This window comes from Belonocnema kinseyi, chromosome 10 (genome assembly GCF_010883055.1).
Source record: "Belonocnema kinseyi isolate 2016_QV_RU_SX_M_011 chromosome 10, B_treatae_v1, whole genome shotgun sequence".
NCBI lineage: Eukaryota > Metazoa > Arthropoda > Insecta > Hymenoptera > Cynipidae > Belonocnema > Belonocnema kinseyi.
The window spans coordinates 8,612,809-8,631,340 of NC_046666.1; the positions used below are offsets into that span (position 1 = coordinate 8,612,809).

General features: G+C 26.5%; 1 protein-coding gene across 1 annotated transcript in view; it reads left to right on the forward strand.

Moving 5' to 3' along the window:
- Positions 1-18,532, forward strand: part of LOC117181718 (kinesin-like protein CG14535) — a 223,153-nt gene that overhangs the window by 203,649 nt on the left and 972 nt on the right. Inside the window, exons 7-10 of the mRNA XM_033374662.1 lie at positions 1,333-1,581; positions 5,313-5,762; positions 11,858-12,133; positions 15,417-15,705. Coding sequence (XP_033230553.1) covers positions 1,333-1,581; positions 5,313-5,762; positions 11,858-12,133; positions 15,417-15,643 — 1,202 coding nt within the window. The 3' untranslated portion in view covers positions 15,644-15,705. The remainder of the gene's footprint in view (positions 1-1,332; positions 1,582-5,312; positions 5,763-11,857; positions 12,134-15,416; positions 15,706-18,532) is intronic.

Here is an 18,532-nt window from a genome sequence, read left to right on the forward strand (position 1 = left end):
CTCACTGAACAAAAAATCATGAGCATCCCAAGAACGTATTTGGGACGTTCCTAGGTTGCCCAATGTCAGCCCAGTGGGCACAGAACCATGAACACCCCAAGAGCGTCCTCGGGACGTTCCTTGGATGTCCGATATCAGCCTTATTTTCAACAAACCCATTAATATCTCAAGAACGTCCTTTGAATGTCTTAGGAGCCCAATTTCAGCCCAGTGGGCACAAAACAATAAATATTCCAAGAACACCCTTGGGACGTTCTTAAGATGTCCAATGTCAGCCCACTGGGGAAAAACCCATAAATATCCCAAAAACATGTTAGGACGTTCCTAGGACCTCCAATGTCAACTCACTGGGCACAAAACCACGAATATCCCAATGACGTCCCAGGACGTCCAATGTCAGCCCAGTGGGCACAAAACAATAATTATTCCAGGAACGTGTTAGGGCGTTCCTAGGACGTGCAATGTCAGTCCAATAGTCACAAAACCATGAATATCCCAAGAACGTGTTGGGACGTTCACAGGACGTCCAATGTTAGCCCAGTGGGCAAAAAAACATGAAAATCCATAGAACGTCCTTGAGACGTTCCTAGGACGTCCAATATCAGACCAGCTTTCAAAAACCATTAATATTTCAAAAAAGTCCTTGGAACGTTCCATGACGTCCAATGTTAGCCCAGTGAGCACAAAACTATGAATATCACAATAGTGTTCTTAAGACGTAGTCTTAGGTCCTACGTCAGTCCAATCAACGTCTCTGAGGCGTCTAATATCCTAAATATATCCTAAAGACGTCTTAAAGACATAGAACGTTCTGGGGACATCTTTCTTACTGACATTAGACTTCTTAATAGCATCCCTCGGATTTCCAAAAAAACATGTTTCAAAAGACGTCTTAGGGATGTCTCGGAGAGGCGTGTGGGACATCCTGAATTTATTTGCCCTCGACAAATTAAAGCGAACTGTAAATGCCCGATTTCTCCATAAAATTTAATCATTAAACCGTTGTTTATTTGAGGTGTAACGCGAGTCTCGAATGTAATAGCTATCGATTTTCTCAACCTCATATTCTTCTACACTCCCACTAGAGAAAAAGCACTCGAGCTGTTTCTAACTCTCCATCTTTCAGGAAACAATCATATACTAGAAGCTGGATGTAATTACTTGTCCGTACACTCTCATAGTAGCAAAGTCAATATTGGTCTCCCTTTTTTATATTCCTCTTTTGCCAGTTCCACCGACTTTCTTCTACTTTTTGTCATCACTTGTATCTCGATTTTATACTTTTCTTTGTGTGAAAGTCGGAAAGTGATAAAAATCGAAAAATCTTTGCAGACTCTATGTCGGTGATGTCGGACAGTGAACGCTACAGACCTCACTATCATCCTCCAGCGGGGATGGGAATGTTGCCTCGGCCTTATTTCGACCACGAAGACTTTTTGGAACAGGAAAGTAGGCACAAGTTCGATCAATTGGCTCGGCTCCACGAGCTGTACCAAAGTAAACTTGCGCTTGCCAACGTCTCTAATTCCGCAACTTATCAGAGGGAAAACTCATCCTCCGTTAGCATCCGAGATGCACCATGTAAGTCTCCACTTTTTTTTATTACAGGAGCCCTATTACCCGAGAAAATAAAATATACTTAACCAGGATGTCTACCCTACCTGGAAACCCTGGAATTGTCAGGGAATTTTGGTATGCCTGAAAAAAACCTAAATATGTCAGGAAAGTTTGGTATGTCTAAAAAAAACCTGAATATGTCAGGGAATTTTTTCGGGAGTGTGATTTTTTTAAAGTGCGATATAAAATTGAATAACAATGATTCTTTATTTAATTCGATTTTTTCTGAAAAAAGATCTTCTTTCGCTCCGCTGGGAATTGGACCATAGAACTTCTGATTGCCGGTCGAGTGCTTTTCCCTTAAGCTACTAGAGAGACCAGAAGAAGAATCCTTTTTCAGAAATACACGCATTTTTTGCGAGGTGTTACGTATTAATACAAATCAAAAATTTCAAGGACAACCTGACAAAATAATGCGTGTATTTCTGAAAAAGGATTCTTCTTCTGATCTCTCTAGTAGCTTAAGGGGAAATCACCCGACCTGCAATCGGCAGTTATGTGGTTCGATTCCCAGCTGAGCGAAAGAAGAATATCTTTCTTCAGAAAAAACTGATTTTAAACTATTTTTAATTCACAGCTTCGCATCTAGTCTAAAAATATATTAGAAATTTTTTTTTTAATTGAAGAAGAACTTAGATCGATAGTGTTGGTTTCTGCTTTCACAGTAGGTAAACAAATATATCTACATTGGCCGGAGGTCGCCGTCTCTCTAATGATAATACAGATTCCTTGAAAGATTTTTTATTTCTAAAAGAAGCTTTATATTACGGGATTTCACTATTTTATTGGACATTCTTTTTTTTTGATGATTCAGCATTTTAGTTGAAAATTCTTCACTTAGGTTGAAATTTTGTTTTTATTTTTGGGCTAGTAAATTAAATTTCTGAACTGAAAATTCAACTATTTAATTGAAATTTCATATATTTTTTTCAAAAATCATCTTTGTTTTCTTTGAAAATAAATATTTTTGTTTCAAAATTTATCTTCTTTTTACGAAATTCTTCTTTTTAAAGAAGAAAGATCAATTTAAAAAATTTTTTTGTTTTAAATTCGACTATTCCAATTAAACATGCATCATTACAGTTTAGGATGTATCACTATTTTAAAATGTAACTACTTTTGTTTCAATTCCTTTTTTCGATGAAATTTTTTTTTAACTTTAAATTGAAATTGGTTGAAAATTGATCTTTTTTAGTTGAAAACTCAACTATTTAGCTGAAAATTAATGTATTTGGATCAAGAATTCTCTTTGTTGGTAGAAAATGTAATCCTCTTGTTTGAAAATTAGTAAAATTAGTATTCATCTTTTAGCCGAGCACTAATTTCTTTAAGAGAAAATTTAAACATTTAATTTTCGGTCGACAATTTATTTTTTTAGCTGAAAATTCATGTATTTTGTTGAAAATTCGTCTTTTTTGCAGAAATTTGAAAATTCAACTATTTCTTTAAAAATTGATGTATTTTCTTAAACAATTGTCTTTTTCATAAAAAAATTAATCTTTTAGCCATGAAATTAATGTTTTAGATTGAAAAATAACCTTTCTGTTTGAAAATCCATCTTTTTTTTTGAAAATTTAAATATTCCTGCTAAATATTCATCATTTTACTACAAAAAATCATATTTTTAGTTGAAAATAAAACTACTTAAAGTAAAACTCTTTTGTTGGAGATTAATCTTTTAGGTTTAAAATGCATCCATTAAAGTTGAAGGTTCAGCATTTTAATTGGAAATTCATCACTATATGTACCTAAAACTATATGTACCTAAAAATACGATTTTTCAACAAAATACATGAATTTTCAACGAAATAGTTTAATATTGTGCTAAAAAATGCACATTTTTAATCAAATAGTTAAATTTTTAACTAAAAGCGACCAATTCTAAACCAAAAATGCAACAGTAAAGTTTTCAGATAGAAACAATTATTTTCTAACAAAAAAAAAGAAGAATTTTAAAAAATAGTCAAAATTTCAACCAAAAATATGGATCTTCAAGTGATAAATTAAATTTTTAACAAAGTGTTTTAACTTGCTTTCAACCAATTCCTTCAATTTTCAACGAAGAAGCTCAATTTTCATAAAAGAACATTAATTTTCTGGCTGAAAATATGATTTTTTAACAAAACACATGAATTTTTAACGTAATGATTAAATAATTGACTAAAAAAGACCAATTTTCAACAAAATTTTTTAACTTGAACCAAACTGATTAATTTTTTTTTTAATGAAAAAGTAAAATGTTTAATTTAATAAATTATATTTTAACGAAACTGATGATTTTTCAACTAAAAATCAAGTTTTAATATTTTGTTAAACATTTAATTTATCAGTTGAAGATCCATCTTGTTGGTTAAAAATTTTACTTTTTTTAAAATTATTTTTCTTCGTTATAAAATAATTTTTTGGCTGAAAATTTTTCTATTGCATTTACGGTTAAAAAATTATCATTTTAAGTCGAAAATTCAAGTATTTGGTTAAAAATTTTTCTTTTACGTTAAACTATTTCGTTAAAAATGCATGTAGTTTGTTGAAAAATCGTCTTTTACGTTATAAAATTAATCTTTTCGGTTGAAAATTTGATTAAAAATGCATCCATCTTACTGAAAATGCAATTTTTTTACTTGAAAAGTTAGGAATTCAAAGTGTTTTACAACTTTAAATTGAATTTAATATACTATCCACATTCGTACTTAAATAAGCACTGCATTTTAAGTATATAAGGATAAAATAAAAATCTGAATATAATTCAAATTCATGGACTTAAAAGAGACAAATGCAAAAAAGACTTTTCGACTGTGTAAATAAATATCTTTATTGAAAGCACTTATGTTGCAATTTTTTGATGAAAGTACACTATTTCAAAAGTATTGTCCTAAATTTTCAGATTAAAACAATTAAAATTGCGTGAGTTATGAATTTTTCAGTAAAAAAAAAACCTAGTTTTTTACTTTTTTTCATTAATTTTTTTAACAAACTTAAAATAATTTAATGGCTATAAAATCAACTCTACTTATAAAATATACATTAAACTATATAGGATAATTTTATTGTGACAAAATATTCAATAGGGGTTAAAGAATACATGATTAAATAGGCTGGGGTGTTTAACACCCACGATGCACTTTACCGTGTTTTTTACCTTGTATGCACTTTGAGGGTTAAATAAAACTTAAGATACCTCGAAAAACCCGGAATTTTCAGGGAATTATTTTCCAGGATTTGCGTAGGCACCCTGATACATATTCCGACCCGATAATTTAAAAAACGCAAAATATTTTAATGGCCTCCTAATCTGAAAAATTAATCTGAAAAAAACTTCAGATACCTGGAAAATACCTGGAAATGTTAGGAACACCAAACTCTCGCTTTCTGTCAAGTGTCGGAGGTTGCCTTTAAATGGCCTTGGACTGATTTCGGGGGGACAGAAATGTAAATAGTGAGGGCCGCCTGACTCGTTTCCAATTCGAATATATATTTATACATAATGTCGCAACCGCTCTCGTCCTACTCCCTGAGAAACTGCATGAGCCAGCTGTTCTAAGAAGACTGAGAACGGGGTGACTGAAACCGAGAGTTTGGTGTAATTTTTTTTCAGGATTTGAGTAGACAACCTGTTAACTAAAGAGTTCTGGAATATTGGCACTTGATTTAGAATCGAGATTCCCAAATATTTATTAATGCAGGACAAATTCCAGCCACGACCTTCCGTCCTCCGTCTCGATGTCAATCACTCTCCCTCTCGGAAATCCTCTTCAACGACAATGCCAGCAATCATGGCAGCACCTTCAGCGAACCTGCCTACATTGCCGGAAAAACCGAACAAGAAAAAATCTGCGACAACTGTCGACAGAGCATGTCCAGACCTGCAACAGCTTCTTACTGGTACCCCAGTAGCGTAGCTCACCTTGCGAGTCCCAGACGGTACTGCGGCAAACTAGGAGAGTGTAACATTTCTAGTCTGAGACATCCTGACGGGGCCTCGAATCCGAATCTGAAGGAAGAAATCGAGAGGATACCTGGGAACGGAGCCTCTGGATCTGATCCTGAGGAGGAATACGTCGAGGCCAAGAAACTTTTCGGGACTGAAAGATCTGAGAGGACGGTGACGGGGAAGTCCGATATTGAAGAAGATGTTAAACCAACAGGTGAGGATTTTTAATTTTTCAAATTACAAAAAAAATTTGTTTATTGATAATTAGAATATTTAGACTATTGAAAAATGGTTATAATATAACTGTGACCTTTTAGAATGTAGAGAACTTCTTTTTCTAAAAGTAAGGTAAATGTCCCAACAATCGTGAGGGTCTCAGTAGTCGTGAAACTTGGTTATAATTTTAATTTATTGTTAAAAAATATGTAAGCGTAACATTTAATGATAAAATCCAATTGCTTTTAGCATTTTATAATAGCACATGGAAATTACATGCATTCAAATTTAATAAAAAGCAAGAAAATTGGCATCAGGATTATTGGGGGGGGATGTTTTTGGTAGAAAATTCATCATTTTGCTTAAAAATTTCATGGGTTTAGTTGAAACTTTTACTTTTTGGTTCAGAATTAATTAATTTTATTCAAAAATCGTCTTTTTTGGCAGTAAATTAATTTTTTTTTAAATTCATCTTTTTTAGTCGAAAATTAAACATTTTGGTTGATAATTCTTGAATTTTGTAAGAAATTCGTTGTTTTTTTTTGTAGAAACTTCATCTTTTTCGTTGCAAATCCTTTAATATTATAGAAAATTCATCTTCTTTGGTAGTAAATTAATATTTTTGTTTAAAAAGTCGTCTTTTTTAGTTTAAAATTCAAGTTTTTCGTTGATAATTCTTGAATTTTGTTAAAAAGTCGTTTTTTCGGTAGAAAATTTATCTTTCTCTTTAAAAATTTATGTTTTTAGTTGAAACTTTAACTTTTTGCGGAAAATAATTGAATTTTATTGAAAATTCATATTTGTTGGTAGTAAATTATTCTTTTTGTTGAAAAATGTAACAACTAAGTTCTAAAGTTGGACTACTTTCTTGATAATTAAAAAAGTTACTTTCTGAAAAATTCGACTTTTTGGTTGAGGATTTTCAAATTTTATTAATAACTCGTCTTTTTTTACTAGTAAATTAAACTTTTTGTTTAAAAATTCGCCTTTTTTAGTATAAAAATCAACTTTTTGGTTAATAATTCGTAAATATGGTTAAAAAGTCGTTTTTTCGGCAGAAAATTGATCTTTTAGTTCAAAAATTTATGTTTTTAGTTGAAACTTTAACTTTTTGGTTGAGAAATAACGAATTTTATCGAAAATTTCTCTTTTTTGGTAGTAAATTAATATTGTGTTTTAAATTCATCTTTTTTAGTTGAAAATCAAACATTTTGGTTGATAATTCTTGAATTTTGTAAGAAATTCGTTGTTTTTTTTTTTTGTAGAAACTTCATCATTTTTATTGCAAATCCTTTAATATTATAGAAAATTCATCTTTTTTAGTAGTAAATTAATATTTTTGTTTAAAAAGTCGTCTTTTTTAGTTTAAAATTCAAGTTTTTGGTTGATAATTCTTGTATTTCGTTAAAAAGTCGTTTTTTCGGTAGAAAATTTATCTTTCTCTTTAAAAATTTATGTTTTTAGTTGAAACTTTAACTTTTTGCGGAAAATAATTGAATTTTATTGAAAATTCGTATTTGTTGGTAGTAAATTAATCTTTTTGTATAAAAATTGTTCTAGTTTAGTTAAAAATGTCAATTTTGGTTGAGAATTTTTAAATTTTATTAATAATTCGTCTTTTTTAATAGTAAATAAAACTGTTTGTTTAAAAATTCGTCTTTTTAAGTATAAAAATCAACTTTTTGTGTAATAATTCTTAAATTATTTTCGATAGAAAATCGATCTTTTTGTTTAAAAATTTATGTTTTTAGTTGAAACTTTAACTTTTTGGTTGAGAATTAATGAATTTGATCGAAAATTTCTTTTTTTGACAGTAAATTAATATTGTGTTTAAAATTCATCTTTTTTAGTTCAAAATTAAACATTTTGGTTGATAATTCTTAAATTTTGTTAAAAAGTCGTTTTTCAGTAGAAAATTAATCTTTCTGTTTAAAAATTTATGTTTTTGGTTGAAATTTTATATAAAATTCATCTTTTCTGGTAGTAAAATAATATTTTTGTTTAATAATTAATCTTTTTTAAATAAAAATTCAACTTCTTCTTTCATAATTGTTGAGTTTGATGAGAAATTCGTTTTTTTCGGTAGAAAATTAATCCTTTTGTTAAAAATTTCACCTTTTTGGTTAAAAATTTAATTTTAGGTTTTAAAGTTAAAATATATTCTTAAAAATTGAAAAAAGAATTTCTTTCTTAAAAATTCATCTTTTTTAGTTGAAACTTCATTTTTGTTATTAAAAATTGTTTAATTTTATGGAAAATTCATATTTTTTATCGTAAATTAATATTTTTGTTTAATATTTAATCTTTTTACAATCAGAATTCAACTTTTTCGTTGGGAAATGTTGAGTTTGGTTAAAAAATAGTTATTTTCGGTAGAAAATTAATCTTATTGTTTAAAATTAATTTTTTTAGTTGAAACTTAAACTTTTTGGTTGAGAATTAATGAATTTTATTGAAAATTCGTCTTTTTTGGTAGTAAATCAATCTTTTTGTTTAAAAATTGTTCTAGTTTAGTTGAAACTTTAACATTTTGTTTGAGAATTATTGAATTTTATTGAAAATTTGTCTTTGTTGGTAGTCAATTACTCTGTTTATTAGAAAATTTAACAACTAAGTTCTAAAGTTGAAGAACTACTTTCTTAAAAATTCAACTTTTTGGTTGTAAATTCTTGAATTTTATTAAAAATTCATCTTTTTTGGTAGTAAGTTAATCTTTTTGTTCAAAAAGTCGTCTTTTTTAGTTTAAAATTCAACTTTTTGGCGGATATTTCATGAATTTTGTTAAAAGGTGGGTTTTCTGTTCAAAAAGTTATCTTTTTGTTTAAAAATATATGTTTTTAGCTGAAAATTAAACTTTTTGGTTGAGAATTCTTAAATTTTATTGAAAATTCGTCTTTTCTGGTACTATATAATCCTTTTTATATTAAATTTAACAACTAAGTAAAGGTTTCTTCAATTTTATTTAAAAATCGTCTTTTTTGGTAGTAAATTAATCTTTTTGTTAAAAAATTCACCTTTTTGGTTAAAGATTTAACAACTAGGTTTGAAAGTTTAACTACTTTCATAACAATAAAATAATTTCTTTCTTGAAAATTCTTTAATTTTATAGAAAATTAATCTTTTTTGGTAATAAATTAATATTTTTGTTCAATAATTAATATTTAAAAATCAAATTTCAACTTTTTCGTTGAGAATTGTTGAAGTTTGTTAAAAAGACGTTTAAAAATTTATGTTTTTAGTTGAAATTTTAACTTTTTAATTGAGAATTAATGCATTTGATTGAAAATTCGTCTTTTTTGGTAGAAAATTATTCTTTTTGTTTAAAAAGTCGTCTTTTTTAGTTTAAAATTCAAGTTTTTGGTTCATAATTCTTTAATTTTGTAAAAAATTTGTATTTTTCGATAGAAAATTAATCTTTTTGTTAAAAATTTTAGCTTTTTGGTTAAATATTTAACAACTTGGTTTTAAAGTTGAACTACTCACATAAAAATTACAAAAAAATATCTTTTTTGGTAGTAAATTAATATTTTTGTTTAAAAAGTCGTCTTTTTTAGTATAAAATTCAAATTTTTGGTTGATAATTATTGAACTTTGTTAAAAAGTCGTTTTTCCGTAGAAAATCAATCTTTTTGTTTAAAAATTTATGTTTTTAGTTGAAACTTTAACTTTTTGGTGAAGAATTAATGAATTTTATTGAAAATTCGTCTTTCTTTGGTAGTCAATTATTTTTTTTGTTTAAAATGTAAATAACTAGGTTCTAAAGTTGAACTACTTTCTTAACAATTCAGCTTTTTGGTTAAGAATTTTAGAATTTTTATTTAAATTCGTCCTTTTTGGTAGTAAACTAATATTTTGTTTGAAAATTCGTCCGTTTTATTTAAAAAATGAAACAATTGATCGATAATTCTTGAATTTTTTTATGAATTCGTTTTTTCTCGGTAGAAAATTAACCTTTTTGTTAAAAAAAATCCAACTTTTTGGTTAAAGATTTAACAACTAGGTTTTAAAGTTGAACTACTTTCTTAACAATAAAATAATTTCTTTCTTCAAAATTTATGTTTTTTAGTTGAAACTTCATCTTTTTGGTTGCAAATTTTTTAATTTTATAGAAAATTAATCTTTTTGGTAGGAAATTAATATTTTTGTTTGGTTATCAATATTTAAAAAATAAAAATTCATCTTTTTGGTTGAGTATTCTTGAATTTTGTTAAAAAGTCGTTCTTTTCGGCAGAAAATTAAACTTTTGTTTAAAAATTCATCATTTTTATTTGCAAATCTAACTTTTTGGTTAAGAATTTCTAAATTTTATTGAAAATTCGTCTTTTTTGCTAATAAATTATTCCATTTGTTTAAAATATTCATAACTGAGTTCTAAAATTAAACTACTGTCTTGAAAATCAAAAAAATGTCTTAAAAATTCAACTTTTTGGTTGAGAATTTTTGAATTTCATTCAAAATTCGTATTTTTTTGTAGTAAATTCGTCTTTTTTGCTTAAAAATTTGTTTTTTTAGTTGAAAATGCAACTTTTTGGTTAAGAATTCCTAAATTGTGTTATAAATTCTTTTTTTCGGTAGAAAATTGATCTTTTTGCTAAAAAATTAATCATTTTGGTTAAAAAATTCACAACTATGTTTGAAAGTTGAATAACTTTCTTAAAAATTGAAAAAAAATTGTTTCTCGAAAATTCAACTTTTTGGTTGAGGATTCTGGAATTTTATTGTAAATTCGTCTTTTTTGTTAGCAAATTTATCTTTTTATTTAAGAATTTTTGAATTTAATTGAAGATCGTTTTTTTAATTTTAAACTCGCACTACTTGCTTAAAAATCAAAAATGAAATAATTTTCTTTTTTTCTTAAAAATTCAACTTTTTGGTTGAGAATTCTTGAATTTTATTAAAAATTCGTCTTTTTTAATAGTGAATTCGTCTTTTCTAGTTAGAAATTGAGATTTTTTGGTGAGAATTCGTTAAAACTTCGTTTTTCTCGGTGCAAAATTAATCTTTTCGTTAAAAAATTGATCTTTTGGGTTAGAAATTTAACAACTAGATTTTAAAGTTGAACTCTTCCAAAGATATCAAAAATTTCAAATATTTCGCAAAGATTTTGGATACATTTGAAATATTTTAAAAGACATCAATGACTTCCCAAAGATTTCAATACTTTCACAAACATTACCAAATATTTCCAAAATATTACCAAAATTTCCGAAAGATACAAAAGGTTTAGAAATATTTCGCAAAAAATTAACATAGATATAAAAGATTGTACAAAGGCACCAACGATTTCCCAAATATTTAAATAATTTCAAAAAAATTGCCAAATATTTCCAAAATTTCAAAGATTTCTTCACAAAGGTTTCCACGGATTTCAGAAAGATTTCAATGATTTCTCAAAAATATAAAAGGTTTTGGATATTTTGCAAAAAATTAGTATAGATTTAAAAACATTATACAAAGATATAAATGATTTCGCAAAGATTTCAATAGTTTTACAAAAATTACCAAATATTTCAAATTATATTTTCAAAATTTCAAAGATTTCTTCACAAAAGTTTCCAAGTATTTCAGAAAGATTTCAATGATTTCCCAAAGACATAAAAGGTTTTGAATATTTAAAAAAAATTAACATAGATTAATAACATTTTACAGAGACATCAATCATTTCCCAAAGATTCTAATCAGTTTATAAACATTACCAAATTTTTCAAAAATATTTCCAAAATTTTAAAGATTACTTCACAAAGTTTTCCAAGGATTTCAGAAAGATTTCAATGATTTCACAAATATATAAAAGGTTTTGAATATTTTGAAAAAAAATGAGCATGGATCTAAAAAAAATTTTACAAAGACATAAACGATTTCCCAAAGATTTAAATAATTTTACAAAAATGACCAAATATTTAAAATTAAATTTCCAAAATTTCAAAGATATCTCGCAAAGGTTTCCAAGGATTTCAGAAACTTTCAAATGATTTTCCGAAGATATAAAAGGTTCAAATTATTCAAATATTTTAAAACATTAAAAATATTTCGCCCCTTATATTTTTGGGCCAATTTCGCCCAACATTGGTAAAGCTGACCTAAATTTTCCAGCACCAACACCTCTTCAAATATCAATTCCAAGTTCGGTGCCCTCATCAGGTCGGATGCAACGAAAGATTCTGAGTTTGGGTTCTTCTTTCGGCCTCAACAAAGACGGTTACGATTCTGGTGCCGATTCCACACCGAGAGCTGCTAAACTCTCTCCAGCAACTCTTTCTAGACACCGAGCTGAAAGTTCGGGGTATGATAGCATCGTCAGAGACAGCGAGACCAGCAGCATTGCGAGTGACTCTTCCAGGCAAACGAGTGCTCTTCAGGAACATCATGGTATGAGCAAATTTAAAATAGACCTTAAAAATAGTCCCATTCTCCAGTCAAACTCTTCCTTATGAAGAATGAATCTCAGCAGTCTGAGTTCATCAATAACAGGGGATTATTGACTTTTTCTTCAACGCCTTTGAGCGTGATTTTTCATGCCCCGTCGCCTTTCAATGAAATTCCATTAATCAAACACTTCTCGAGTACCGACTCTTCAAATTTAATAACCTGATCGGAAATTCATGTATTTATCAAGTAAACTTTGATATTTGTTGCTTTTTTATGAAGGGAAAGTTCTTTTTCGAAATTTGTAATGTTGCAAATTTAAATAAATTCCTAGATTATTTATAAAATCAAAATCAACATTATTTTAGTATTTGAAAAAATATAAATTTGAATTTCGCGCCGAAATTGTATAAGTTCATGACGCTTCCGCAGCGCTGCTATCTAAGGGACAATTTCCTTTTTTAGTGCAGAAAAATTACTAATTTCTGCACCATCATTTTTTTAAATTAAAATTTCTAAACAGGCAATTTTATTTAATGATAAAATTTATTTCTAAATGTTTCTAAACATTATTCATATGAGAGAAAATATTAATTGTAAATAATTTTTTAATATTGGGAAATAATTCTGGTCTTGATATTTGACTACGACTCTATCATTTGTAAACTTTTTCACACTTTTGAAAGAATTAGAAAAATGAAATTGTGTAAAAAAGCGTCAAAATATTTCGAAAAAGAATCTAGATATAATTTAAATGTTAAAAAGATTGAATAAAAATTTTTTTTAAAAATTTGAGTTTTCAAAGAGTTTGAGAAAAAAAATCTTAGAAGCCTTTTTAGAAATTTTGAAAAGTTTCAAGAAAATAATGTACTTTGCTTTAGCTTCATGAGAAAATTTTTAATGAATTTTGATTTCGAAAAATTAGTCTTAAGAGAAAACTGAAAATATTTCAAAACATTTCCTAAAATTTCGAAGAAAACTATAAAATATTTTAAAGCAAAATGCTGCTACTTTGCGGATTTACAAAATTTTAGAAAAATTGGAGTAAGTTAAAGAGATATATAAATTTGTTTAAATCATTACAAAATAATTTATAACTTGTAAAGATTTCAAATTTGTTCAATGTAGATTTTCGAAGATTTGCAAAGAAAGAAGCGTTCTAAGAATTTTTGAGGTTTTTAAAAGAAAAAAATGGATTTTATATTCAGAAACTTAGATATTTTATTAAGAGTCAAACAAAGTTAAATTTGAAGATTTCAGAAAATTTTGAAAAAAGCCTTTTGATAATTTTGAAAGGTTTTAAAAGAATCGAAAAATTTAAAATAATTTTTTTTTAAATTATTTGTAATAAAATATTTAAAAGTATGTTTAAACATTCGAAAAGAGTACCCATCATTGTTTGGATAAATCTGGAAGATTTTAAGGCAATGTTTATTTTTTATTTTTGGAGAAGTGCAAATAATTTCAAGAGATTTTGAAGTTTTTAAAAGATTATAAAAGTTAAATTTGAATATTTAAAAATATTTCGAAAAATGTAGATTTTGGAATTTTTCGAGAAAATGAAGCTTCTTAAAATTTTTGAAAGAGAATTTTTTAGAATACTTCAAATTATTTCTAAAATTGTAGAAAATTTTAAACCAATTTTTATAGAGAAATTCAAATAATTTTAAAAGGTATTAAGAAGGTTTAGAAGTTTACAAAATTATTTTTTAAATTAAATTTGAAGATTTCACAAAATTTTCAAACATTTCAAAGGATTTCCAACATTAAAAATAACAAATATGGAAGATTTTAAAGCATTTTTTTTTTATTTCTAAGTTTGTTTAGAGAAAATGGAATAATTTTAAAAGATATTTAGAAGCCTCAAAAACGTCCAAAAGACAAAAAATTTATTTTAAAGATTTAAAAATATTGCGAAAAATGTAAATTTTGGAAAATTACGAGAAAAAAAAGCTTTTTCAGATTTTTTAAAGGTTGTAAGAGAATCAAACCCAAATTTCTCGATTCCTATACAAATTAAAAATAATTTTTCAATTTTAGAAATTAATTTTAAGAAAATATTTAATAAGATTTCAAAACATTTCCATTTTTTTAATCTATAATATTTTAAGGTAATGTTTTTTTTTCTTGAAATGTTTAGGGAAGTTCAAATAATTTCAAAAGATACTTAGAAGTTTTAATAAAATTTAAAAAAAATATACATTTAAAAATTTCAAAAAATTAGATTTTCGACATTTTTAGAAAAAAAAAGCTTTTTAAGAATTTTGAAAGGTTTTAAGAAAATCAACTAAAGATTTACAAATATTTTTAAAATAATGTTTAAAAATCTGGAAGATTTTGAATCAATTTTTTTTACAAAAATTCGGATAATTTCTAAAGAAACTTAGAAGGCTTAGAAGTTTTCAAAAAAAAAGAAAAACTTAAATTTAAATATTTACAAAAATGTTGAAGAAATGTAAATGTTAAAATATTTCAAACAAAGAAGCTATTTAAGATTTTTTAAATGTTTGAAGAGAATAATACATTTTTCTCGATTCATAGGAAAATTAAAAATTGTTTTTTATTTAAAAAAATGAACTTCATGAGAATATTTTAAAATATTTCTAAAAAATGCAAAAGATTTCCAAAATAAAAAAAAAATATTCTGGAAAATCTTGAGGCAAATTAAGGAAAAATTCGAGTCATTTAAAAAGATATTTAGGAATTCTAGAAGTTTTAAAATGATTACACATATTTTCAAACTTGAAAAGATTTTCAAACATTTTTAAAATATTAAAAAATAAAAAAGTTTTCATTAAAATTCTCTAGACAATTTTTGGACATCTTAAATCTTCAAAAATCATTTTTAATTTTTATGTGTTAAAAAACTTTTAAAAAATAAATAGCTATTCTAAATTTTTATTTTGTACTAAAAATATTTCTTTGCTTCGAAATCTAAAAACTACACGGGCGTGTATCGCGCGATTTATGATGGAAAAAATAACTGCGCAATAAAATTTATTGTAACGTTCATCTGCGCAGGAGAGTTCCATCGTATTTGCGGCTGCGCAGTAAACCCCTACCGTACTTTTGCATGCGCAGTTGCTTTTAATGGTACCCAAACACTATAATTCCTTCAAAACACTCAAGAAAAACTCGAAGACGAGCTTATTTTCCATTAGGCAATCAATATTTTTGAAAAAAAAGGAATAACACTTGAAAGTATGCAAAAATAAATAGTGTAATCCCCAAGCCTCTATTTGAAGCAACCCGCTAAACTCCTCCCCCATTCGGTGATTCTCCTCAGGTGGCGCGCTGGGCGTTCTAACCTCGACGTTGTGCGGGTGTTTCAGCGGTGGGACCGCCGGAGGCAGGATGCGAGCTCCGGGCCCCGGCCCAGGGAATACCCGCGGGGATTCTCGTCTACACAGGCGAGGACGTGGCAATCCTGGACAGACGCGCGCAGTTGCGCTCGGAGCCGCGTGGCACGATGTCCAAGATACACAACCTACGTCTGCGCCAGCACCTTCTTAAGGGCGAATTACGAAACGCCAAGAAGCGCCTCATGGTGCCAGAAGACCGCTGGAGTTACGAACGTGAGTCACATTTTTTTTATTTGCTCCATAGTGGAAAACTGCGCGGTAGACAGTTTTAGCTGCACTGCGCATTGACAGCAGCGGCGGAGCCTTTTTTCTTTTGGCGGGCAGGAGAATAGACTTATCATTTTAAATGGCACAAATTGTACGTAGTATAATAATATTATACTGAATACGAATTGTACGTAAATAATATTAATAAATACAGGTATAAAATTCATATTGCCAAAGATTTCAATAATTTCACAAATATTACCAAATATTTTTCAAATGTTTCAAATATTTCGCAGATTCCTGAAGAATTCAGAAAGATCTTACAAACATTTCAATGATTTCTCAAAGATTTAAAATATTTTAATAATTTAACAAATGTTACCAAATATTTTTAAAATATTTCAAATATTTCGCAAATATGTCTGAAGAATTCAGAAAGATTTTACAAAAATATCAATGATTTCTCAAAGATTTCAATCATTCAAATAGTAAGAAATAATGAAAAAATATTTTTAACGTTTTTTTTTCAATTTCAGAAGACTTTAAAAAGATTTTACAAATATTTCACAAAGATCTCAAAGATTTTCCTAAAGGTCTCAAGAACGTCAAAAATATTACTAAATATTAGAAAAATATTTGTTTTGTTTTTCAGATTTCTAGAGAGTTCAGAAATATTTTACAAAGATTTTAATGATTTCTCAAAGTTTTTAATGATTTTTTAATGATATTGAAGATTTCACAAAGATTAAAAATATTTCCCAAAGATGTTGTCTAGATTTGAAATATTTTACAAAGATTTCAATGATTTTATGAAGATTTCAATGATTTCACAAATATTGCCAAATATTTTTATAGTATTTTAAATATTTCGCAGTTTTCTGAAGATTTCAGAAATATCTTACAAACATTTCTCAAAGATTTAAAAGATTTTAGTAATTTCACAAATGTTACAAAATATTTCGCAAACATTTCTGAATACTTTAGAAAGATTTTACAAAGGTGTCAATGATTTCTCAAAGATTTCAATAATTTCCCAAATATTACCAAATATTGAAAAACAATTTTTTTTTTATTTATGAAGACTTTTAGAATATTTTACAAATATGTCACAAAGATCTCAATTATTTCCTAAAGAAATTTAAGAATTTCACAAATATTAACAAATATTAGAAAAATATTTTTAGTGTTTGGTAGATTTCTAAAGACTTCAGAAACATTTCACAAAAATTTTAAAAAGATAAAAAATATTTCGCAAAGATGTTGGCTAGATTTAAAAGATTTTTAAAATTATTTTCCGATGATTTCAATCATTTTTACAAATATTTCCAACGATTTCAAAAATTTCATAAACCTTTCAAAATTATTTCTAAGATTTTACAAAGATTTTCATGATTTCCCAAATATTTGAAGAATTTCACAAATATTATCCAATATTTTAAAAAATGTTTATATATTTTACAAAGATTTAAATGATTTTCTAGGGATTTCACTAGAATTTTTTAAATTATCAAAAATTTTTGGTAATTATGCAAGATTTTCCAAATATTTCAATGATTTCATAAAGATTTCAACAATTTCAAAAATATATCAAATACTTTAAGAATATTTTCAAAGGATTTCAATGATTTCACAAAGATTTCGTAAAGATTTGGATTATTTCAGAAAGATTTCGGATAATTTTACAATATTTCACAAAGATTTAAATAATTTTACAAAGATTTTTATTATTTTTACAAACATTACCAAATATTAAAAAAAAATATATCAAATATTTTGCGAAGATTTCAATCATTTTACAAAATTTTTAAAGATTTCGAAAAGATTTTGGATGGTTTAAGAAGATTTTACAAAGCTTTCAATAATTTCCCAACGATTTTAAAGATTTCAAAAAGATTTCGGATAAATCAAAAAGATTTTCACAATTACTTTAATGATTTCCCAAAGATTTTAACAATTTAAAAAATATTTTAAATGCTGATTAAATTAAATGTTGATTTCCCAAAGATGGCAATGATTTTCCAAGATCTCAATCATTTTTAAAATATTTAAAACCTATTTTAAATATTTCACGAAGATTTCACAAGCATTTCACAACGATTTTCGCAAAGATTTTCGATAGTTTAAACAATAAAAAAAATATTTCAAAAATATTCTAAATATTTTATAAAGATTTTAACGATTTCCCAAAGATTGAAATTATTTTCCAAGCATCTCAATTATTTCAGAAATATTATCAAATATTCGTAAAATATTAAAAATATTTCACAAATATTCGCAGATTTCGGATAATTTAAAAAGATTTTATGAAGACAAATGATTTCCTAAATATCTTAAAGGTTTTGCAAAGGTTTTTCACAGACGTCGATGATTTCGCGAAGATTTGAAATATTTCAAAAAGATTTCGGATAGTTTAAACAGATTTTCACAATGACTTAAATAATTTGCCAAAGATTTTAACAATTTAATAAAAAATAACAAATATTTAAAAAATATTCTAAATATTTTACAAAAATTTTAACGATTTCCGAAAGATTTAAATGATTTCCCAAAGATTTGAATGATTTTTCAAAGATCTCAATTATTTCAAAAATTTTATCAAATATTTCACAAACATTTCAAATATATCGGATAGTTTAAAAATATTTTATTAAGACTTCAATGATTTCCCAAATATTTGAACAATTAAAAAAATGTAACAAATATTTAAAAAATATTCTGAATATTTTATAAAGATTTCAATGATTTTACAAAAATCTCAACCATTTTAAAAATATTATAAAATATTTAAAAAACTATTTCTAATATTTCGCGAAGATTTCACAAGTATATCAAT